This window comes from Terrapene carolina, unplaced genomic scaffold, assembly GCF_002925995.2.
Source record: "Terrapene carolina triunguis isolate 2854851 unplaced genomic scaffold, T_m_triunguis-2.0 Scaffold234, whole genome shotgun sequence".
In the NCBI taxonomy this organism is placed as follows: Eukaryota; Metazoa; Chordata; order Testudines; family Emydidae; genus Terrapene; species Terrapene triunguis.
In genome coordinates this window covers 5,475,575-5,500,231 of record NW_020664585.1, presented here as the reverse complement: position 1 = coordinate 5,500,231, position 24,657 = coordinate 5,475,575, and the positions used below count along the sequence as shown (strand labels likewise).

General features: G+C 56.2%; 1 protein-coding gene across 1 annotated transcript in view; it reads left to right on the top strand.

The window, feature by feature from the left end:
• Window positions 1-24,657, top strand: part of SH2B3 (SH2B adaptor protein 3) — a 98,627-nt gene that overhangs the window by 68,852 nt on the left and 5,118 nt on the right. The window contains exons 3-7 of the mRNA XM_024196230.3: window positions 14,886-14,987; window positions 16,997-17,088; window positions 20,852-20,946; window positions 22,476-22,690; window positions 23,476-23,647. Coding sequence (XP_024051998.1) covers window positions 14,886-14,987; window positions 16,997-17,088; window positions 20,852-20,946; window positions 22,476-22,690; window positions 23,476-23,647 — 676 coding nt within the window. The remainder of the gene's footprint in view (window positions 1-14,885; window positions 14,988-16,996; window positions 17,089-20,851; window positions 20,947-22,475; window positions 22,691-23,475; window positions 23,648-24,657) is intronic.

Genomic DNA, 24,657 nt, shown 5'->3' with positions numbered 1-24,657 from the left:
CCCCCCCCCCCCCCCCCCCCCCCCGGTTTCTGAGCCTTAGAGTGCACTCCGTGGCTCATTTTCAAGCTTTTCTCTGCAATCAGGAGTCCTAAAAACTTTTCTTTAAAAAAAAAAAAAAAAAAAAAAAAAATCAGACTCTCAGTAATCACCTGACTCCAGAAGCTAGGGCTTTAAGAAACACCCTAAGTATTGTGAGAGTTGGCAGCAATGTAACAAAACATTCAGAGTGGAGGAAAAATAGGATAACTCGTCCGTCCAGATCTCTGCCTGAGGAGAGCACAGCTTTTCCTTTTAAGCCAGAGGAAGTCATAAATCTAATTTTGCCAAACTCAAAAATGAGTAACCAGATGTGTTTAGTTGTCCCAGTTACATGTACAAGGAGAGTAGAAATCCTAGGCCAACATATTCCAAACGGTCAGTTCCACGTGGAGGTGTCGACACTGGCAGGTGGATTGTGACTACACCTGTGCGTACGCATACACACACACACACGTAGATTGTGATTGCACACCTGCACTTGTACACGTGCGCACGCCGAGAGTTTTGTAGGCATAGCTGTAGTGCACGTCTTTGAAAATGTGGCCTTGTGCTTTGCTGAAATCGATTTTGTCAGCCCATTTTTCCTGCGTTCTCTGTGCCATGGGGTGGAATCCTGGCCCTGCTGGAATCAGTGAGAGTTTTACCATTGACTTCAGTGGATCCAGGATCCACTTGCATGTCTTTTCCCTGCCTCAGGGCTCTGGTTTTGAGAGAGAACTGCCCACATCAGGGCTGAGAATTATTATTTCCTGTTGCTAATTGCCGGCAGCAGATAACACTTGCCGGAGAGCTCAACAAGACAGCAGTGTGGGAAACAGTCGGGCTTGATGTATGGTGGGTGCAGTATGCAGGTGGTGGTGGTAGCCTGTGCTGTATGGGAGGTCAGATGGCAGCGACTCATAGCCCAGGTCAACTGACTCGGGGCTAAAAACAGTCGTGTAGATGTTCTGGCTCCGAATGGAGCCTGGGCTCTGGGAGCCTCCGCCCTCCCTGGGTCTCAGAGCCCGGGCTCCAGCCCGAGCCCAAATGTCTACATTGCTACTTGTAGCCCCAGAGTGCAAGCCTGAGTCAGTTGACTTGGTCTCTGAGACTGACTGCTGTGGGTCTTTTTTTGCAGTGTAGCGCACCCAGGGACTCTGTCCGTGTGCTGCTTGCTGTGGCTATTTGCAAAGTTGTGGACCAAGCAGCAATAAAGGGCAGAGCCTCCTGCTCCAAAAACAGAAGCCCTGACCACTTGAGCTAGAAGAGAATCTCTCAACTGTTGGCAGTATAGGGCCTATGACACACACTTCAGCAATTCTGATTCCATTCAGTACAGAGGAGTGGTAGCTCTGTCTGTCTCCTGTCTCTGTTTGTCTCTGTATACATATGCCAGTTAATTGCGATGTATTCTGTTTCTATATATACTAGCTATGATGTGCAGCATCATAAAACTTCTCAAAGGCCGAGAGGTGATCATACACTAAAGGGAAAACCGTGGAGGTGAGAATTAGAGAGAGGGAATGACTCAAAGGGGTGGGTTGTGGGGAAATGGGATGGTCCAGCACAAAGAGCCAGCCCGGATATGTTAGAAGCTATTAATGAGATAATAGGAACTAATCTGCTATCGATAAGCCTCCATCCTGCAAGCAAGTGCTGTGCACAGTAAATTAATGATGGGTGTGCTGAGAGCCAAATGCCCTTCCAGATCCCTGGTAATTTAAAGCAGGCCTCGTGACCAATAAACGAAAGGGGTTGGCTGTATCTGCGAGTGGTGCGTCCACCTCCAGCCCACAGCCCTCCGTGGGGACGAACCTTTGGAGGCACTTTTAGGAAGCCGACCCACCAGCTCCATGTAAACTGTGTATTTTAGCTGTTTCCTAGAATACCCTAAAAGCTCCCAGAGTAAACTCCAAAGATTCAGCGGAGCTGGTTTCCTGTGCGGGCCGTACATCCTGTCAGTGTTTAGGTAGGGATGGTTCCTGTAAACAGCTTCTGTGAAGCAGCACTGAGAATAACTTCCTTTGCTCGGAGAAAGTAAATAGAAACACAAGTGCATCCATGTGTCCCGTGTGTGTACGCGTGCAGGGTGGGGGTGGGAGGGGAGGCTGAGTTCTTGGTAAACAGTCACTTGGAAAATGCTGGCTCTCCCGGAGTCTGGTCAAGAGGAGTTTCTCCCCTGCTCCCCATCTGGGGGCTCCCAACCCCCTGTTCTGCTGCACTGCACGGGCTCGAGGGGCGTGGAGGCTAATCTAGCCCCCGCTGCTTGCTGGCACCCCCAGCATCCATCCAAATCACTCAGCAGGGCACTTGTAACAGGAGTCACTTGAGAGCGATCCCTTTTGTTCCCGTGGGACAGGCCAGGATACAAAGGGCAGTTTGTTTCCAGCCTTCCTGTGTGCCACATCTTTATCTCACTCAACCAGTCATCGACCCTACTGGGCAGCTAATTTGCATGCAATGGTTTCACGGCTTGTTTGAGGGAGACGGCACAGATTGTGGATTACTCGGCCCCTCTGCCTCACCCGTGTGACAGCACAAACTTTCAGCTACTCATAAATCCGGTAAAGATTGTGAGGTGCCCAGATTCTGTGGTGATGGGAGCTGTGTAAGTACCATACTTAGAGCATTCTTGGATCCCAAGGATGAGCGGCTCGCTGGTCCAGCAGTGCTGCATGGCCCCAAGCAGGGCTGGCTTTGCTGGTTGGTCTCATTCAGTGAAACCGAAGGGCAGTTAATCTTCAGAGAGCAGCTCTGGGGGGGACAGTCTGCAGGAATCTCTTATTATTGAACATGTATACTGTGATGGCACCAAAACGCCACAACTGTGGTAGGTGCTGTACAAACACACAACAGGCTGTGCCCCAAAGAGCTTATGCTCTAATACTGCTGATTCACCCAGAATGGTCCCAACTGTGCAGTCACTCAAATGCAGCTGCCTCTAGAGTGGAGCCTGGCAGCTATTTCACAGCTGAGAACAACGCTGCGCAGCGTTTCTTAGGATGAGAAGCAGGGTTTCACTAACTGGACATGGGAGGCAGGCAGAATGCGACCCCCTACTGTGTTGAGAGGTGCGAACCTTGTGCCCTCTCCACTGTGGTGTATTGTGCACATGTGGGGGTTGTGGGTTCTTCGGGAAGAAAGACAGAGCCCTTGAGGTTTGTTGACAATGATCCAGTTGGCTCTTTGAACCCCGACTCCCCCCTCCCCATTTCTTGTTCAGGGTTATGGGTAATGTAGTCCAAAACAGGCATTTCTTGTATCTAGAAGCACTATCCTTAGAATAACCAGTAAAGGGCATTCAAAATATGGTGTGCACATATTACTGCATTGAGTATATCTGTGTGTGTGTTGAGATTGTGTGTGGGCATGGACATTGATTTGTGTGTGTGTGTGTGTGTGAGAGAGAGAGAGAGAGAGAGAGAGAGAGAGTTTGTTTGTGCATGTGTCCCCTGCCATCCTGAGAACATTTCTGGAAATGTCCTGATTTGTGACACTGCCCCTTTGAGCCCAGAACACAGTCCTCCTACGTGTCACCCATGCAGATGCTGTGCTGACCAATCTACGGGCCTTGCTGGAGGGGCGGTAGGATTCACATGCAAGATATTAGGAAACAGCTGCTGTGGTTTGTAACAGTTATGCTGGGGGGGGAGCGACTAGCCCTGTGGTTCATACTCTCCCAACTGATCTGGGGAGAAGGACAGACAGCCCTGATTAAAATCCAGGGCGCTGGACGAGAACTGGGATAAGACGGCCTCCCCTCTCAGCCACGGCCATTTTGCTTTGAATGCATGCACAGCTTCGGAGATCCCATTTCTGATGGGTCAGAATTGTTTGTTTCCACACAAGGGGAACGAAATCCGTCGGAGGCTGTATTCTCGCTTTTATCTAGTCCTGCAACACAACGCCTATTGATTTGTCAGCTGCTATATCCTCTGCGCTCTTCATAGCCTTTGTGCTTTCATGTAGCAGCTGACTGAAAGGAGGGATTCAAAGGCTAGTGCTGGGGTCTGGAAAGAAGCATTGTCCAAGCAAGAGAACCGTAATAAACAATGCCTGTGTTTGGAAGAGACTAAGGGGGACTAGGATCTTGTCCAGTGTCCAGGCCTCATTACATTTTACCTGCATTCCCCCATGTCCAGGTAGTGAAACATCTCTTCTCATCCTAACACATGCTGTACAGTGTTGCTGTCAGCTGTTCAATAGCTGCCCAGCGCCACTCTAGAGGTAGCTGCATTTCAGTGACTGTATGGCCAGTGCGGGGCAGAGGTGTGCTGGCTCAGTCCAGCTCTTCTGAAGGAATCTCCCTCAGTAACACCTCTGGCGCTCTGGGGAAGTCCTTCCTCAACCAAAACTGCTTTTAAGCTCCTCTAGCACTTCAGTGTTGTGTGCCTTGCAATGCTGGGCGCTCCCTGAGGACAGAACCACAGCTTTAAAAAAACAATCCACCCCCAGGTTTGTTAGCCTCCTAGATGGTCTCAGCTGACAGACCTGCAGATTGCACCGAGCTGGGACCCATGTGACCCAATTCAGAGTTGATACCCATGTCTCCAGTGGCCCAAAGATCAAAGAGACAAATCTACTCTGCCAGTCTGGGGCTCTTCTTTCGTTTTCTCATTTCCCTAGTTGGGTGTAAAGCTGACGAGTTCAGACTCTGTCACAATTGCAGCACGTCCCCTATAAGGATATACTCTGCTGCCCTCTGGGTCCCCTGTCATTGCTACAGGGGGCTGAGCCATTACTGCAGTCATTGGATTAGTGTTTAGGCTGTAGCAGTTTTCTGAATCCTCAGTGTAGTTGGCCCGTACTGTAGAACACTGGTATTTGTCATGCATTACGTCTGGCCTTCAACCTTTGGTTTTTAGATGGCTTCATTTTCATGCTGTTTCTCCTACTTTATCCCCAAAGCCGGGTGGATCAGCTAACCTCCTAGGTAGGGCGTATTTAGGGTGTCTTTTGTCCCCAGCGTTCTCTTGGTGACCGCTGAAAACACATGAGCACTGGTGCAGTGTTTGAGCACTGCTGCTGAGAATACTGGAGTGCAGGTTTTTGTTAAATAAAGGTGTCCAGGGCCTCATTCCATTGCCTATTGTATTCCTTGTCTCTCTAACCGAAATGCATTAGCTCCCTTTTCTGTTATTGTTACTTTCCGGTCACTTTGTTAATTCCACCCTTTGTGGAGCTGTACATTGCAGGGCAGTTCCTGTGACGCCAGCTGTCTCGAGCTGTTCCTGTCGGGCCCCTGTGCTGTTGATAGAAGAGGGCGGCTTTTAAAGGGACAGCACCGGGTTAGTGCATGTCCCAGGTACCAATTTCGTAATAACGAGGCTTTTAGAAAACGTCAGGTGACTAAAAGTTTCTGTGATTTTTTTGTTTTGTTTTTTGTTTTTAAATTCTGGTGAAACCAGGGTTTGTTTGCACAGCTGTAAATGTGACTGTGGTGTTTGCAACAACGTCCTTGCAACCTTGTGCGAATGCCTGAGAACCAGGAACTGAAACTGGTTGGCCTGTTTTCTGCTCAGTGAAAAGCCAAAAAGCAAGCAAGCCGCATAAATGATTAAATAAAAGTGGATTTTAACCTACTATCAGTGGGTGACATACATTTGGGCCAGCAAGGTCTAGGCACCATTTAAACCCTGTTCCTGTGGTTCTAACGATCAAGGATCTGTTCTATACCTTAAATGGCAATGAATCCCTGTATGTCAGGGAAACTGTTCAGAAGGGATTGACTGGCCAGTGCATCTGGCTGGCCTGCTTTGAACATTTACTACTAACTAAAAATGCAACTTGTGGGTGGGTTTGTTTGTTTTTAAATCACCTACAGAGTGATCAGATGAGGTCTAGAAGCTCCCCACCTCCCATGTCCTCTGCCCACACTGTGATGAGCTCAAGCTACCCTGTTAAAATTACACACCACCCAACCTGGGGAGAACTTGAATTGCAAAACTCCAACCACATGACAAATGCTTCCCTGCTCTGGGTTTTGCTCCAAACTTGAAATCCACACCATGTTTTCTCTCAGGAACCAAGTGAGTCATGTTAAAGCTCTATGAGGCTGGCACGAACTCCTGGAGATCTGGAATATTTGTATTCATCCCCAGCTGTCTGAAGCCTCTGATGCTGGAAGATGAGATGCAAGGGAGAGATCAGTGCCTTGTGCCCTTTCTTCCTGTCTTGTATGTTGTGATGAGGGTCTACTATGCCCTCCGCCCTCCTAGACAGAGAAGGGAGATTGTTTGTGGTCTGACTTAGCCCCCTCTTTTTTGCTGAAGAACTGTTTGGATGACTTGGAGATGTCTCTAGGGAACTTTCTCTGTCCTCAGCTGAAGAGGTTAACAAGGAGGCTTTTTTCCTAAACAGCTGCTGAGAAAAATAAGCCAGGAGTGAAGAGTTGTGATCAGTCTGAATCAAAATCACTTCCCCTATCTGTTAACTGGGGTTCGCGTCTGTGGCACTTGGGATGCCTTCATCCTTCCAATTGTCCATGGAGTCTGCTAGTGTAGATAAGGGGGGTGATTTTGAAAGGCACAGATGGGATTTGGGAACCCAATTCTGTTGACCATTCTATTCTGTGACTTCCAATGGGAATTGAGAGCCAAAGACCTGATGTCCAAAACCCAAGCAGACAAGAAGCCTTTAAAACCAGTCAACGCTGAACTCTCCTGATCGGATGCAGATTGCCTGGTGAGAACTGCAGGGTGGAGTCGCTTGTCACATCTGTATTTTGTCAGACTTCACAGGAAGCTGGATGATAATTGTGTTCTTGTTTTTTTTCCTTTTTAACAAGTCCCAATTTACTAGACTGAAATGTTTTAGCTCACTCCAGAGACTCGTCTTCCTCCCCAGCAGAAGCTGGTCCAAGAAAAGATATTATCTCACCCACCTCATCTCTGTAACAGCCTGCCCTAGTCAATGGAGTTACTCTGGTGCATCCAAGTGGGGACGCCGGCCCAGGGTGTTTCATGCCATGGGGCTCCTGGGATAGGTAGGAAGCCATGCAGGGAACAGAGCCGTGCTGGGAAGTGCTGGGGGGCTTGGGCCTGCTCTGAGCACCCAAATAGGGACATTTTCCCAATGGTTTCAGAAGCGTGCTGGGCAGTCGGCACATGTGATCAGCCAGGCTGGGTGGCGAGAGGCTGGAGCAGTGAGCCGAGCTCCCAGAACATCTCCGCACTCCCCAGTACCTGCCCTGATACTGCGCCGTAGCCTCTGACTTCAGTTCTGTCACTGGTTTTGTTCTGCGTCACTCCCATCCCGCTGTGGTGTGGGGGGTGAGGCCTGGTCCGGCCAGCCACCGAGGGACTGTAAATCCCCTGTGCTGGGCCTTTTGCCGACTGCATGCCCGCAGGCAGCGTCCCAGGGAAAGCGGAATGTGCCGTGGCACGGCTTAGCCTCAGGAAATTGCTCCAGCTCTCAGCCGCGGGGGAGTTCATTTCTACCGGCAGGGGTAAAGGCTATTCCAGGGCCTTGTATTTCCACTGACCCCGCCGAGCCAGCTTTTCACACGCCCCAGCCTCTTCCTTTGTGCTGCATCTCCACTAGGAATCCCCAAGCTGGCTTTGGAAAGGTCAGCCGCAAGGCTTGGGCATAAAATCAACATCCTCCAGCAGCATCCACGTATGGGCCTGCCGGGCCAGCTCACGGACACAGGGCAGCCTGGAGCGATGGCTGCTCTGGGTATAGCACAGAGCTGGGAGCCAGGCTCTCCAGAGCCCGAATCACAGCTCTGACATTGGAACGCTGGGTGACGTTGGGAGAGTCATTTAAACGCCTCTCTGTGCCTCAGTTTCTCCTCCTGGAACAGAGATGCTGATGCTGTTGACCCGATATGGGAGTTGGAGGGGTTAATTAGTCACTGTTAAGTGCAGGTGCCTCTCTCTCTCTCTCTCTCTCTCTCGCAGATTTTCTGTCGCTCTTTCCTGGTCTTTATCCCTCTGGATCACTTTATCCCATCACTGCCACTAGCGATTTGCATGACAATGGGATATTGTCGCTTATAACTCTTGCTTCCCCTTCCTCCTGTCCCCACTGCTTGCTCCTTCTGAGGCCCCCTCACTTTGGGACAGCAGAGAGGGTTGTGGAGATCCTACAAACCCAATCTGGCATGTGGCTTCCCTTGCTATGTAATGGTGACGCCTCTGCTTGCTGTGTACTGCGCCTTTAAATCTCAAAGGACCCTCGGCAGCCATTTTTTGTTTAGCACAAGCATGTGCCTTGGGCGTGCTCTTGTAGACTTTACCTTTCTTCTTCTTCGTCTTGTCCGGTTAATCTCAGGGGAGGCGATTCTGGCTGTTGTTTGCTCTTGGTTCCTGGTGGAAAAGCATTACTTGCATGAGTAGCTCTGATTCCCAAAAGCAGCCCCCTCTCCCGGCTCCCACAGAGCCACTTCCGTGAGCAAGTGTTACCTCCCACAAGTAAGGGATCGCAGAGCCCGGTTCCAGGCCTTCGGGTTTATCCAGTTCTCACGCATGTCTCCCAAGCAATGAGCAGAACCCCTGTCTCTCCCCAGCAGAGCTCTGTCCGGGCACATCTTGCTGCTTCCTCTCCCCGAAAGCTCGTCCAATCTATCCTCAGACTCTGCCCTGCCGATGGCCCAGCTCCCAGATGTGCACAGAAGAATGGGAAACCCAACATCAGAGACTTTTCCCGTTGTTGGGGGCGTAGGAAAAACTGACTGAAAACAAACCCCAAGAAGCCAAAGCTTCTGTCTTGAGTTTGGAATGATGGGCTGAAGAATAACTCTCCAAGGCCCAGTCCCGCCTCGGCAGCAGAACACCCAGTGCCCTCAATGGGAGCAGGACTGGGCCCTTGGACGGGAAGCGAACTGTCTGCCTGCCGGAACGCAGAGGGGTGAAGCCTTCCCAGGCTGCTGTGATGGTGCCCTGATGGGGTTCGGTTCCCGGAGGGCACGAAGCAAGCGCAACATTCTGCGTGTGGGTTGTTCTCATGCCGGAGTCAGACCGTGCGGCCTCTCTGCGACTTCAGTGACTGCCCTTCCGCTTTCCATTCGAGATGCCTGCCCCCAGCCGTGCAGTACAAGAGCCAAAGAGGGGCCCAAGCGGCAGAGGGCAGGCCCTGGATGCAGAGCAGAACTCCCCAGAACCTGAGGGGTTTGGATCCGGGCTTGGGCTGATGTCCATCTCGGGGGATGGCAGGAACATAGGAGTAGCTGCAGCAGAGCCGGCCAGCGTTCCTTCCTGCCCCAGATCCTGACTCCCAGAGGAAGCTGTGAAATCCCCATACTGGCTGTGCAGTGCGGCCCACAGGGGGCTGGGAGGACAGGAGTCCCTGCCAGGCCCCGGGGGTGAGTCTGTGTCCGAAGTGTGACGTCAGAACGAAATCGTCCCAGCTGCTTCGGGTGCTATTCAAAGCACTCACTTCCCCTCCCTAGTGAGGCCCAGCTGGCTCCGTGGCCACCTGTCCCCTCCACCTCACCTGTGGCCTGCCTTTGGGATGTTCTCGTGGGCTGCTCCCAGCGCTGTGCTCGGGGTGAGCAGCGGCCCATCGCCGTCAGCTCTGTAGTTCACTCGTGGGGGCTGACTGAGAAGCCCGGGGGCAGATTGTGCCCTCAGTCACGCGGGCGTAAATCCAGAGCTGCTCTGGCGACGTCAGTGAAATGCACCATATCAAGCCCAGGTGAACGCTGGTGACCTGTGGGCCGTAGCTCAAAGTGCACCTGTTGTCTCTGCCTTGTTGCTGAGCTGGAGGGGGGGGGGGGGGGGGGAAAAGCGGGGGGGCGGGGGGGGGGGGGGGAAGGGGGAGTTTAGGGCCTCTCGTCAGCATGGCCTCCTGGGTGTGTCCTGTCCCAACGTGGTAATAGTGGGCACGCTCTAGGACGTTGCTCAGTGACTCCGTGGGATGCTCTGGCAGTGCCAGATAGGAGAGGCGCTTTCCCTGCCTGGGGCTGGGCCCCCGGAGAACTGGCTGGGCGAACAGTGGCGCGGCAGGGGACAGCCCTGGAGCTGGGCGGATGGGGTAGGGCAGCGATCGGTGGGGTGCTGAGTTCAGTGTCTCTCAGACCTAGGCAGCACTTTGCTGCTCAGGCTAACGCCGGCTCAATCCAAGCCACCAGGGAACTACCCTGCAGCATTTCCCCCCACCCCCAAGCCCTCGAACGGGGCAGGTTTTGCCCCTGCGCCTCGTTCTTCTCCTGACCGTGAGCTCCGCGCGCTTGGATGAGGCTGGCTGAGCAATCAGGAGGTGAAACTGACGTGCATAATTCCCCACACCCTTGGTTTGAGACCCCAGCGTCCGCCTGCTCCGAGTTCAGGGCCTCAGACTGAATCTCTGTGTTTGTCTGAGTGAGGGGTTTCGCAGACGCTGAACCAAGCCAGCTTTGCCACTGTTCATTTAGAATTGCACTTGTTCAACATGTTTTCCCTTCACTAAATACCCCGTTGACACAGTGTGGTGAAGTGGGAATGTTCTTACAGTTTTCTCTGAATACTGTGTGGGTGCCTCGGTTTCCCCTATGCAGTTCTTAAGTATCTAGGTGGGGGATTAAGGGGGTGTGATTGTTGCAGAGCCCTAGAGAGCCAGGGCGATGGTGTCTTCACAGAGAATGGCCGACGCCCCGTCTCTTGGCAACTGATGGCCTGGGCCCCTCTTCTGCAAAGGTGCCAACTGAAGGTGTTGGAGAACAAAGAGATCAGGTGGCCTCCTGGCCCCAGGAAAGAGACAAAGGCCAGAGGAGGGGCTGGAGGGAGTTTCAGTTTGGAGCTGGCTGGAGAAATGGAGGGGGCCCAGACCGGGCTCTGGCCTCCCTGGCTCCAAGATGGACCTGACTTGAGGGGTCCTGTTCTCTGTACCTACAAGCTCTGTATTGGACTGTGTTTCTGTCGTCTAAAAAACCTTCTGTTTTACTGTCTGGCTGAGAGTCACGTCTGACTGCAGAGTTGGGGTGCAGGGCCCTCTGGCTTCCCCAGGACCCCGCCTGTGCGGACTCGCTGTGGGAAGCGCACAGTGTGAGAAGGGGCTGCTGAATGCTCCAAGGTCAGGCCCAGGAAGGTCGAAGCTGTGTAAGCTTCTTGCCCTGGAGACAGTGTGCTTACATGCTCCCCCAGAGTCCTGACTGGCTTCGTATGGAGTAGTTCCAGAGAATTGCCCCGTGACTTCGTGACACACAGTCTCTCTGCGTGGGGCTGGCCAGTCTTTGAGGCGATAGTTGCCCCGATTCTCAAGGGCTGGACGATCTGGCATAGGGCCACTTTCTGCGCTGGCCACTAAGGCACCATCTGTTAGCAGCTTTGCAGGGATTACTTCCTTGCTGCTCTGTTGGACACCAATGAATCATGCAGCTCATGCCAACCAAAGATGTTAACTCAGATCCCGGTGGAAAAGCCCAGGTCATTGGCTGAGGCTAGTAACTGCTCCCAGAACAAGGAGCAATGGTCTCAAGTTGCAGTGGGGGAGGTTTAGGTTGGATATTAGGAAAAACTTTTTCACTAGGAGGATGGTGAAGCACTGGAATGGGTTACCTAGGGAGGTGGTGGAATCTCCTTCCTTAGAGGTTTTTAAGGCCTGGCTTGACAAAGCCCTGGCTGGGATGATTTAGTTGGGAATTGGTCCTGCTTTGAGCAGGGGGGTGGACTAGATGACCTCCTGAGGTCCCTTCCAACCCTGATATTCTATGATTCTAAGCGACGGGTTTCTGGTAAAAATATTAAGGGGTCTCGCTGCCTCAGTTTCCTTCCTTAACTAGCTTTGCTCACCTGGATTTCAAAATGGCTCATTAGTTTCAAGACGAAGTAATAACGACGCTAGTGTTTTCACACATACGGGCCCATCTGAAAAGCCACATTGTTCTGACAAATGGAAATTGATCCCCGCTGGGTTTTTCCCCTTGAGTCTGTTTCTTCCTGCCCCAGAGAGAGCATCCAGGTTCCTCCCCAGTGACTAGTCCTACTGATGTTAATACAACTGGATCACAGCAGTGCTCCTTCAGCTGATGTCCAGGTCCTCTGTCTGACACGGCTGCTTCAGAGGAAGGTGCAAGAAACCCCCCTAGCTGCCATGTATGGAGTGACCTGCCCCTAGGGTGAGTTCCTTCCTGACCCCTCACAGAGGCTGGCTCATGCCATGAAGCATGAGGGTTTTTAGTGGATGGGTGTCCACAGCATAGAAACCACCTGCCGAGTTAGTATTAACTGGCCCCCTTGCTGGAAGCAAAGGCTGTAATGGAGCAGGTGATGGTGGGAAAGGGTGGGGAATGTTTACCCTGCCATTGCCCGGGCTGTACCTGCTCTGTAGAGACCCCTGTGGCTCTCCCTCATCAGCGGGGGCAAGCCTTTTGTTGCTTTGGGAGACCACCCACCGTCCCAGGATTCCAACAGACTGGCACTTCCCGTTTCTTACCACTGTGTGATTTATACCGTCCCCCCCTGACTGGTTGGCCTCGTTCCTTCTGGTCCCTCCCTTTTCTAAGGGTTGACCAATGATGTTCCTGCAACAGGGCTGTCTGGGCCCCTGCCCTTTTACTGAAGTCAGGTCGACTGGCTCCTTCCACCTCTGCCTATTTAAACCAGTCCTGTGCACTCTGCGTAGCTTTCAGAGGGTGGAATTCCCCTCCCTGGAGCGGGCCGACAAAGGCCTTGAGCACCCCATAAATCCTATAGGTATTACTAGGATTGAAAGGGTGGCCGGAGCCTGGAGCTCGGGGAAACTTCTCCGGGGGAGAGGGAAGAAGTGCTCGTTCTTTTAAACCACAGCTGAGCAGCCCAGCCGAGCAGCAGTTCCTGGGATCCTTTTGACACCTTCAAGGATTTTCAGTGTCATCGGACAGATGTTTCAGTTAGAGGCCAGCGCAGCAGCCCACGCAAGAGTCAGGAATGTATCCAAGGCTGCCAGGATAGATCGGACCCAGGCGCGTTCTCGTTAGATGTCCGGGAATAGGAAAATGTGAGGATGTGCTGCTGATGCTGGCGGTGGGAATTCTGGCCAGCTAGGAACTGGCTCAGAGAGTTCGCGTTGTGCTAAGTGGAAGGCCTAAGTTCTTCTCCAGTCTGTTTGTCTGGGGCCAAATCTGGGTTTAAACAAACGGCAACACAGTGACAAGTAAACTCGCTGTTTAGGATTCATGGAGTTTTAATCTTCTCCTGTGTATTAGTCACTTGGCTAATGAAACGGGGGGTGGGGGTTGAAAAACACACGGGCCAAGATTTTACAAAGGGGTTACTGAGTTTGGGTGCCCAACCCCCACACCTTAAAGGGGTCTCCCGGTGCGTCCAACCCCATCTTTAGAGCTGATGGAAAGAGCTGACCAGAGGGAGCCATTTGCAGGGCACGACGACATTCTCATCACAGCAAACCCATGCGACGCGGTGTGTTTTCTACTGGCACCTTATCTGTTAACTGTCTTTACATGTACACAGACAGAGAGCACGCTTGTAACACTGATCATCCTTGCCCGGAAAACCAGGCCCCTTTAAGGTGTGTCTAGTTGGGCATCACTAGCCACTTTGGAAAATCTTGATCATGCCTTTTAAGCTTAAAGAGCTGCATCCCATGTCACATTTTCAAGTCCATAGGCCCAGCGTTCCCCTGGTGTAACTCCACTGAAGTCCCGCCCGCCGCAGAGAATTTCTGTTTTCGACAGCTGTTTGCAGCATCCTGCCCGGGGGTACAGGGAGGCATGCAAACCTTTCATGCTGGCTGAGCACTGGGTCCTGATTTGCAGCATCAAAACTGCAATGTTTCAGACTACGACAAAAGGCCTAATTGAGAACAGCCCTGGAAACGTTGGTGCCTTTTCCACTTGCGCTCTGTGCAGTCTGGCCTATAAATAGGGATTTGAAAATCCGGCTGATGGTTTAGTTCTCCGAGAACGACGGAGACGAAAGGTTAGGAGGCCTAGAGAACGTATGGCAGCAGGGCCGTGCAGCTTGGCAGCCCTGACTTGTGAGAGGAAACGTAGCCTGCATCTGGGAACCAGATTATGCGGTAATGGAGTTTACTTTTGCAGTACTTTCCCATAGTGATTGTTGATTGAAAAGCAATTGCTTGCACATGTAGCTCTTGAGAGGGGTAAACAACGAGGCTCTGAGATAAAGCAAGGAGCCCAGATTTGCAAGCTTCGGAGCAAGAGCACAGCTCGTGTTCGAGATCAGCTGCCTCAGGCCCTGTCTGTTGTTTTGATCCCATTAGGAGGTTGCAAGGAAGCTGACTGCGCCGCGTGTCTGAGAGGAGGGTGCCAGGGCCAGATGTTGTGCAATATATTGATTGTGATTCCTTGCAGAGCCGCTGCCTTGTTTTGGGAGCTTGTGCCAGCTATTTGCTTAAGCACAAAGGACTGGTTTGTGTTTCTGCAGATCTGGACAGTAGAGGTTAAAATGCAATGCCAGGGGCTGCCTCAGAAGTTGTTCTGAAGTTTGTCTCATTTAACTGAAGCCAAAATGGGCTCCAGCAGGGGTCACGAACAGCAGCCAAGATGCAGTGCTGCAGAGCAGATGAGAACTGTTTACTAGTTTAACCTTCCTCCATAGAATATTACTATCTTGGCACGCAACGTACTTCTCTGCTGGGTGATATGCTGGATGGCCCTGGAGACAGGAAGCAGGACCCAGAGCCTTTCACCACAAGGTTGCTAGTATCAATTCAGCCAGGTCAGCAGGGAGCCGAAGTCTGTGATTTCCCCCCCCCCCCCCCCCGCCCCCAACCATTAGGAGCAGGTCTTGGTGCTTTCCCTGCAGCACACTTCTTGCCACATGCGGGCACCCTCCGTTCCCGTGCCGGGCGGTGGGAGCTGAGGGTGCTCAGCGTCACAAAGGATGAGGCCCAGCCTTAAGAGTCTCCGGGTGGGCTCCATGTCATTCCGGGTGCCAGGGTTCTGGTTACGTGCACTCAGCGATCTCTCTCCCTTCTCTCTCCAGTGCTCCAAACCCAAGCTGCTCACGACCTGCTCCGCTGTCCAAGAGATCCGGAGATGCACCCGCCTCGAGATGCCAGACAACCTGAACACCTTTGTACTCAAGGTAGGGCCTGCATCTCCCCTGACAGTAGGGTTCTACAGGCAGGGACCCCTGGGATGGGGGCGGGAGAGATCTACTGCCTGGCTCTGAGCCCCAGACAGAGTCCTGCAGCAGGGAGCGAATGCTCTGTGAAACTCCAGGGCCGGCCCAACACGTGATCTCAATCTGTGTCTCGTTCTCTGCCCCTGTCAGTGATCTGAGTTCAAACAGGCCAGCAGTTCCCAGCTGTTGGGGCAGCGAGGGCACTTGACAGGGCTAACACCCATGCTGCGCCAGCCAGTGCCTGCTGCTTGTCATAGAGCGGTGCCCTCTGACAGAGCCTTGCTGCATCCCCAGCTCTAGTCCTGCCAGCACCGAGGGGCCCGGCAGAGGCTCCTGAGCCTGGGGTGGGGAGCCCAGAGGCCCTGTCACTAGAGACCGCTCTGGGGCGTGTACAGGACAGCGAGCGTGGGCTCTGTGGCTCTCCCTGCAGGCACAGCCTCCAGATGGGTGCTGGAGGTGCTGTTCAAACAGCCCCAGGGCCTGCAGCCCGAGTGTGCAGTGGAGCAGAGCCAGGCTCCTGCCTGGGCAAGCAGCCTCCTTGCACCGGCTCAGCAGCTGCCTCAGGGCACATCCCAGGCTCTGGGGTTTCCTTCTCCCCTCGCAGCACGTGTCTGCTGGAGCTCTGATGCCAAATTTCAGTTCCTCTTCTGCTTGCGGGGGAGTGGGGGGAGTGGGTGCTGTTGGCTTGGGCTGGGTGTTTCCTTCAGGCTGCGGCCGCTGCCTTCCCTGGTAGCTTTCTCTCAGCTCGTAAGATTAGAGATTACCCTGGTTAGATGCAGGGTATTTCCTTGTGTGGATAATGCACTGGGCGGGGGGGGATCTGGCCCCCTGGAGACCAGCAGAAGGATGGTAGATGCTACCCGTGTCATTGGCAGCATCTGGGCTGGTGGCTTCCAGGAGCCGGTTTGTCATCTGTCACACCCTCCTTGGTGCCCGCCCCCACTGCTGCTCTGTAGACGCTGCAGTGACCAGATTCTTGATAGCAGCGCTTGTCCATTCCTTCCCCAAGAGGGGACAACCGAGCTGGCACCAGCCCCTCCCCAGACTGTCATCCCCTTCTCTGCCTGCTGCCAATCCCAGAGCTGGGAGAACGGTCTGTCACCATGTATCCTCTCCTTTTGGCATCAGAGCTGCGCCCATGTTGCTGTGGGCACCTGGTGAGGCAGCCGTCGCTCCTAGTTGCCCCTGTTCTTCTGCTAGAGGTTTCCCATCCTTAGACTGGGGACCAAGGCTCCCAGAGTTGTGACTGCCACACTGGCTTCTGGCCCCTGTCTGTGCTGAGGTTGCCCTGTGCAAAGCACACGTCTCCCCCTCCCATCTGCTCTGCTCCTGGTGCCACTCTGCTGCCTGGCCTCCTTCTCCCTGAGCATTCTTCTCCCTCCAGGGGCTGGCACATCCTGCCCCATGGCCTCAAAACAGTTGGGTACAAGTCGCAGAGCTAGCCAGGACTCTGGGGGCCACTGCAGTTTGAGAACCGCTGGCTCCAGGGGCCATGGTGCGGTTCCTGACTGCAGGCACAACATTCTGACCACTGTCACTTATGCCGCCCAGACATGTGGGCCCAGTGAGGGGCAGGTGGAATATGAGGCCATCAGTGGCCAAGTTCCTCTAGGAAGTAAGTGGCCCAGATCTCCCTGCCCTGGGGCCAGAGCCTTCCGCACACGAGTTTCCTTCCTCCCCTTCCTTTCCGCTGCAGAGGCCATGAATCATTTCCACTGGAGACGGCTGACCAGCCGGGGTGGGAGGGAGAGCGGGGCCGGGGAGCAGAGAGCCAGAGGGAAGAACAGAGAGGGAACTCCCAGGGGCTGGTGGGAGAGGCTGTGAAGGAAGTGATACTGTAGCTGGTTCTCAGGACCCAAGCGGAAATCCCCGCTCCTGTGGGGTGGGCCGTGGACACCCGGGCGGGACAAGGTAGCTGTATTTTTGTGCCACGAGGAGGCCGTCCAACACTCGCCTTCTCTCCTGTCTAGGTGAATAACTGCACAGACGTTGTATTCGAGGCTGGGGACGAGCAGCAGCTGAGTTCCTGGACAGCCGAAATCAAAGAATGTATGACCCGAGGGTAAGGAGCGCGCTAGGGCCTGTTGCTCGGGCGCTTGCTTTGGTTGACCCCTAGTTCATGCGACACTGGGAACAGTCGGCTCTTGACACTTACACTTGATGGGTGCAATTCCCTCCGTGGGGGCTGGGCCCCAGCCTGAGACTCCAGCGGGCCTCGCCTTTGCACACGTTCCCCACGCAGAGCTGAAGGGATTCCCAGGCCAGATCGTGGAGGAGTTGCCCCTTGTTACCCTCCCCCTGCTCCCCCGGTCCAAACTCCACCTCCCTCCCCCCCCCGCCCGGACACGGACCTTTGACTCTTTGCTTCTCGGTGACTGGGCGGCGTTGAGCCCCTTCGAATGCACGGGGCAAGTCAGCTGAGTTCCTGAAAACATTGCCCATGTAGGGCCCAGTCGTGCTGGGTGCTCCGGGCCTTTGGCTCCCATTGGAGTCCGAGGGAAGGGAAGGGGCTCAGGCCCTGGATTGGTCCGGGCAGAGCTGTGCTCTGGGAATCCCAAGACGGAACTGTCCCATTGCCTGAGCCATGCGGGGGCCCGGTGAGAAGGGGAGTCTCTGGGCCGGGATTTCCAGACACCCTGAGCGAGGGCTGCAGCTGGCAAAGCCGAGCTGGGTGAGTGAGCCCCTCCAGGCCAGTCTGCCCCCAGTTTTGCTAGGCCCCAGGGCTCCATGTGCCCAGATCTTGGCTCTAGGAAGAGGCTGCATCAAGACACAGGCGCTACAAGCCACAGTCCAAGGCCCTTTACGAGGATGCAGCATGGCTGGCCTGGCTTCTCCAGCCTCCTGCAGCCAGTCGGGGCAAGTGAGACTAGCCCGGTGCCATGCGGCTCCCCGGGAAACCTGCCCAGGCTTTTCCCCGGGCTACTTGCCCCCTTCCCTCTCTGTGCTGCAAATGTCGGCTTTCAAATCCAGCACAACAGGGAGGGGGAACTTGCTCCCGGGGTCAGTGCCCGCGGAGGGCGGGGTCCTCGGGATCCGGCATCCTGACGTGAAGCCCCCGCTGGGGGCAGAGACTGGGACGTTGGCACACTTGGCAGAGCCGCCCGGCTCGGGCACTAATCTGGAAATACAGCCGGCCAGTGCTGCTGTAAATGCCTGTCGCAGAGTTAGTGTCGTTAAAGGAGCTTGCCCAAGCCCCCAGCCGGCTGGGGGAGCACTTGAAGCACTGCTAACACGTGGCCAGAGCCAGATGTTCTGAACACCTGCCAGGAGCCGGGCTGGCTGGGGACTGGGATTCCTCGCCCCCGGCACTCTGCTGCTGGGCGGGCAGCGAGGGGAGGGCAGGCCCCTGTGCCCGCTGGCACCAGTCTGTGCTGCCCGGAGCACTCTGCAAGTGGGGGTCTGGGGGAGACGCTGCGGGTGCTTCCGGAGAGGGAGGTGAAGGGGCCAGCGAGCTGGGGCCCTGCAAGCAGGGCTGCGTCGACACAAGCTGCTGCCCCGAACATCACACCTCCCAGCTGGGCTGCTCTCCTCTCCCACCATCTCCCCTTATAGGCTGTTCCTCCCACGGGCACATGGCTCTGCTCCCCACATGGACACACTCACCCCTCAGGCTGCCAGGGCCTGCTCTGCATGTGTGGCTGGCGGTTTCCCAGGCCGAGCTCACCCCTGTGGATTGAGGGCGGGGGCACGGGCTTCACCCCGTCCTGACCCCCTGCCCACTCACTGCATGAGAATTGGGCTCTCCAGGTGACGGCCGGGCTCCCTTGGGCTAGTGGTGAGCCAGCCCAGCCATGCTGGGCCAGACGCATCCCTGGTATGACTCACCTGGGCGCGGGAGCTATACTGGGGAGTAATTTGGCCCTAGCCCTGAGCGAGATGGAAGGAATCAGCAGGGCCTGGCGGGGAGCCCCGAAGCCTGGGTTGTGCTGCCCCTTTCTGGGCCTCGAGCTCCGGGACTGTGGTTCCCTAGCTCGTGGTGGGGAGCTGTCGGCCTGTGTTCCCAAAGCGCCCGGAAGGGGCTGGCTGGCATGATTCCCAAATCCTGGCTTGGAAGGCCAGGGGAGAAGGGGGGCCTGGCTCTGAGGGGCGCTGGGCTGGCGCAGCGAGGTGGCAGTGCCGCCCCCTGGGGAGGAAGTGCCGGAAGCCCTGGCTGGCCCGGCTATCGCCCGGTCCTGCAAGCAAGGCGCTTCCTGTTATTGAAATACCCTGTGGTGTGTCAGGGCCGAGCCCTGTTGTGATTTACGGAGCGCTCTGCTTCCCCAGTCCCTGCTGTGCTCCTTGTTCCCATGACTTAGGGCCTGCTTCCGGCCTGGCCTCTGGGAACCCAGCGTGCCTCGGTTTGACTCCGGCCCTACTGACGCCCCGCGGATTGCTTCAGCCCTTGGCCCTGGATCCCCCCTCACCCCCTAGGGCCTAGCGCTGGTCAGAACCTAGGTCCTGACTGCACAGAGACATCAGTGCCCTCGGGCTGGCCTCGCAGCCCCTGGCAGGCTGGGGACAGTGGGGCTCCTAGATCTAGGCCCAGACACCTGGGGCTGTCTGGGCCGGGGAGAGAGGGGCTGGGGGAGCTGTGCAGTCTGCTGCACGTGGGGATGGTCCCTATGGGGGAGTCGGGGAGGGGCTGTAACCACCCCCTATAGTGGGGTCTGGGCAGGGGTCAGCTCGAGTAGCTCTTAGAGGGCACAGCACCATTCCAGGGGTCCCTGAGGTCTTCTCCCCACCCCCGTGTATTTGGGGGATACTTGATGCATTTCCAGGGCAGCATGTGCCCTTTTCCTCTGGTTCCTGTTTGCATCGCAGCTGTGCCCAGAGGAGTAGGGCCCCATCGTGCTGAGTGCTCACCCCAGCCCCGTCCCAAGAGCTCACAGGCTGTTCAGTGGCAGGGACGGTGCAGCGGTACCCAAGGGGGAGCTGAGGCCCACTCCGAAGCAGGGAAACCTGCCCCTACCTCAAACCCAGGGAGAGGGTGGGGGCTGAATACAGCATCTGCTGCAAGCCGAGGGGGCCTCCCAGGCTGCTCCAGTGCACTGAGTCGACCCCTGGGCAGCTCCAGGGCTGGCAGCGAGTCTCGTTAGCCCCAAGGAGCTCAGCACTGTATTTCTCCAGTTGTGCAGGCCAGCGGTATACTCAGCCCTGGTTGGCCAGGCAGCCCCCCCTCCACCCCCCAGTACGGCACTGAGATGAATCACACCGTCCTTTCTCTCCTCCCCTGAGTGTCCCCGTCTACCGCCTGAGGGCACTTCACGCAGGTGGAGACAGATGGGGAAACTGAGGCAGCAAGCGGGGCTGCGACCTGCCCACGGTCAGACGACATTTCTGTCATTTCTGTAGGGCCAGCGTGTGTGTGTGCGCGATTAAAATCACACATCTCTCGCTCTCCCTCCTGTGTTACTAGTGAGGCCTGCGACTCTAGCAGGGGGGTTGCAGCTCTCGGCTGGGTTTTTCCTTTGGGCAGGCTGGCCGATGGCCCAGGCCCTATAGCCGGTTGGGAGTGTTGCTCAGGATGGCTTTGGGAACGCGCCTGCAGTAGGACCCCAGGGTGCTGCAGCGCCGCAGCGTTTAGAAACTTGTTTCCCTCGGATTTTTTTTTTAATTCATAAAAAAACTTGGAATTTCCCAGCATTTCGTGTCTTTACGAGCCCTGAATTCTGGGCAGCAGCTGAGCTGTCACGTTCCCGTCCAGGCAGTCTCTCTGCCTGGCACGTTTGCACAAAGGGAGCTGTGTTTCTCCTGTTCGCCCTGGTGCTTTGCCGAGCGGAGCAGCCGGTTCTCCACCTGGGTTCGGTGGCGGAAGCCGTGACATCCTTCCTGTGTCGTCCTGGCAGGTCCGGGGGAGCCGATATAGAGCTGCTCTCAGGCCAGCACTCTGACACCGTGGCATCCAGCCCTGCCACTGGCAGCACCGACTCCCTTACCCAAGGTGAGTGCCCTGCATGGGAGAGTCCCTCATGGCTAAGGGCTAACGGAGCAGACGGGGAGCGGCTGGACCTTTACCAGCCTACAACATTCATGGGGCTCCCAGCCATGCGTCACTGCTGGCGCGAACGGCTCCAGGGGACACCACTTGCAGGGGTGTCTAGTGCCAGTCACCCAGGGAGTGTCTCCGGTGGGTCTGGGCGGAGGGGGCTCCTGCCTGAGAGAGCTGGTGCTGAAGCCCAGCGAGAAGCCCCAGGAAACTAGCCAAGGTCTCCGGTTGGAGAGCGAATGAGGAATAACCAGCCCAGGGCAGCACCTGGAGCACTAACCTAGAGAAGAATTACACAGCTACTGGGGCAGGTAGAACTGCTGATCTGGGGCTTGATCCTGCGAAGGACTCAGCACCCTTAAACACCCCTGGATCTGGGAGGGAGCTGAGCACCCTCGGGCCCCTGCAGAGCAGGATTTTGAGCTTCCCGCTCTGCTCACCTGTCACTGCAAGACACGTGCTCCCAATCCTCTGCCAAGAAACCACTTCTCAGGCGCTGACACACGAAGCTGATTCACAACACCGTGCCAGTGGCGTTCTCCTCTCCTAAGGGGAGGCTGAGGCGGGAGGGGCTGATTAGCACGCTGCTTTTGCCTTCTTTCCAGCCAAGAGATTAAATATGAACCATGGCCTCCAGAACCGTTCTGGAGCTGACGGCAGCTGCTTTGGGAGGTGGGGGGCAAGCGGAGGGAGAGCTTGAGATTCTCTCCTGCTCCAACCCTGAAACGTCAGGCTGGTGCCTGTGTTTCCTGGAAAGAGGAACTAGGGTTGCCTGGGTCTCAGGTTGAGCTGACAGGAAACAAGGGTTTTACTGATAGTTTGAACGCTAAGTTTGTGTGTCACGCAGCTCCCACGGTGCTGTTGGCGAATGCAGGTACCGCAAGGCGAAGGACCTGGAGTAAATCAGGCTCTGGCTAAAGCAGAAGTGGCCAGTGACTGATTCAGTGCTAAAGGGTGCTGGGGGGAGCCCATCGCATGGCATGCCGGGGGGGGGGGGGGGGGAGGCACCAGTTTCTCTCACTAAGGCACATGACACACAGTAATGATGTGAGATGGCAGCTAAGCAGGGATGTGGCTGTAGTGTGGCGAGGGGGACGAGGCGTTGGGCAGTCCTGGGCCTAGCGCCAGCCAGTTCCATGGGTTCAGGGCTGCTCATTGTCACCAGTTGGGCTGTTGCTGTTTGACCGGCTCAGGATGGTTTATTGGCTCCAAGTCCTGCCCAAGCTGTGCCAGGTGCTTTCCAGAGAGCGACAAAGTAGGAGCCCTTCCCTGCTGAGTGGGGATTGCAAGGCGCTGCTCCCACGGGGTGGGGATGGGCAGCCTGCCAGGGAATGGCACAGCTGGGCCCACTTGGGCTGTAGCCAAGGCTTCAGCGTTCCCAGAGCCCCTCAGCCCTGCTCAGGGTTTGGCCTATGGGGTTGCAGCATTTCTCCCGCCAGGCCTGTCCCCACAGCCGTGCCTCTAATGCTGTTCTCCCTCCCCAGGCGCTATGCACTGTGGGCAGCCGGAGCCATCCTGCCAGAAAACCGACCAGTTCCTCTCGTCCTACCCCTGGTTCCATGGCCCCATTTCGCGCGTCAAAGCCGCCCAGCTCGTGCAGCTGCGGGGGCTGGATGGCCACGGGGTTTTCCTTGTTCGACAGAGCGAAACCCGCAGGGGCGAATACGTCCTCACCTTCAATTTCCAAGGAAGAGCGAAGGTAGGGCCTGTGCGGGGGGAGGTGCGGGAGGCGCCAGCCCTGCTTTTCTGCTCAGGGCTTCCTCCCTCTGTTTGACTCGACGGACGTCAGACCGCTACCAGTCAGAGTGGGGACCGGACCCCCCGGCACAACCAGCCCCCTCTCCCTGCTGAGCCAGCGTTGCTCCGGAGAGCACCACCAGTGGTGATTTGGGCAGCCTTGTTTCTAAAGTGCCCTGAGTCGAGGCTCCCGCTTGTCTTTGGGCTGTTCTACCCTGGGTGTGTCTGACTCCAACACCCCTGGCCCATGCTCTGAGGGCTGAGAGCCAAGACCCAGAGGCAGGGCAATTTTCAGGTCTCTCCTGAGCTCCAGTGTTCGGCCTTTGGAGGCCCGTGTCCCTCACGGAAGGCTCTGAACAGAAGACCGGGTCCTTGGCCCATCGGCCTGCCTGCAGAAGCCTTCCCCACTAGGGGCTGGCTTGGAGCCCCTGGGGAAACATGGCTTCTCCCGCCCCTGCCCTGCCATCCCCTCATGGTAGGAGACAATTCCACCCCTCCCAGCATAGGACGTAACCTGACGAAGGCCAGGCTGGTCCGACTCTTGGGGTGAGGGAAGAATGTGCCTCTGCCGAGGAAAGTTAAACCCAGGGGTTGCAAACCGGTTGTGTTTGGCTCAAGGGACCTGCTCCCGGTGACACAGATGGGGCTCAGTTCTGCTGCCCGTGCCCAGCCTCTGGCCCCAGCTCGCTGCCACTCCCCCCTCCCAGCCGAGCCAGCAGCTTTGTAACGCGCCCGTCTCCCTCGCAGCACCTGCGGCTCTCGCTGACCGACCGGGGGCAGTGCCGGGTGCAGCACCTGCGCTTCCCCTCCATCCTGGACATGCTGCACCACTTCCAGCGGTGCCCCATCCCCCTGGAGTGCGGCGCGGCCTGCGACGTCAAGCTCTCCAGCTACGTGGTGGTCATCCCGTCGTCCCAAGGTAGGAGGGGGCGTTACATGTGCACGTCTCCCCACCCCCATCGCCCCACTGGAGAGCAGCTGCCCTCCCCACCCCACCCCTGGCTCCAGGCGTGGCTGCCGTTCGCAGCCGCCCCTGGGGCCGCCGCCGCCCCCCCCGTTGGGGGGCCCCCCCCCCCCCCCCCCCCGCCCCCCCCGCTGCCGCACGCCCCTGGGGCTGGCTGGCTGGCCGGCCTCACCCATGTTCCAACCAGCCAATGCTGCTTGAACTGTCCGTTCTGTTAATTGAGCCAAAGCATTAGACCTTGGCTTAATTAATTATTTATTTAATCACAAGCCCGGCCTAGAGTAGCTGCTGGAGCCCGCCTGCGGCCGTAGTAATACCACAGGGTTAGAGTTCAACATGGCTAGGGTTACCATTCGTCCGGATTCCCCCGGACATGTCCGGATTTTTGAGCTAAATATAGCGTCCGGGGGGAATTTGTAAATGTCCGGACTTCCCCCCGGACGCTAACAGGGCAGCCGGCCGGATGGTGAAACTTACATGGGGCTCCGACAGCCAGAGACAGCCCCTCCTCTGCTCCCCTGCAACAGAGATCAACTCCCTCCCTCCCTGCATTCCAGATTGCCTCCGGCAGTCTGGAGCTCCTCCCCTGCCAGCCAGCCTGCCGGGACAAGCCTGCCGGGACGAGCGGCTCAGGCAGTTCCTGAGCAAGCTCACGGAAACATTAGGCGAAGGCCAACAACAAGGGGGGCAGGGGGTCGGAGAAGGGGCAGGGAGGTTTTGGAGGGGCAGTCAAGAGACGGGGGTTCGGGAGGGGGCTTTCTGGGGGAAGGGGTGGATAAGGTTTTGGGCAGTCAGGGTACAGGTAGGGGGTAGGGTCCTGGGGGGCAGTTGCGGGGGGTCTCAGGAGGGGGCAGTTAGGGGACAAGGAACAGGGAGGCTTAGGTAGGGGGTGGGGTTCTGGAGGGCAGTTAGGAGCAGGGGTCCCAGGAGGGGTGGTCAGGGGACAAGGAGCGGGGGGGGGGGGG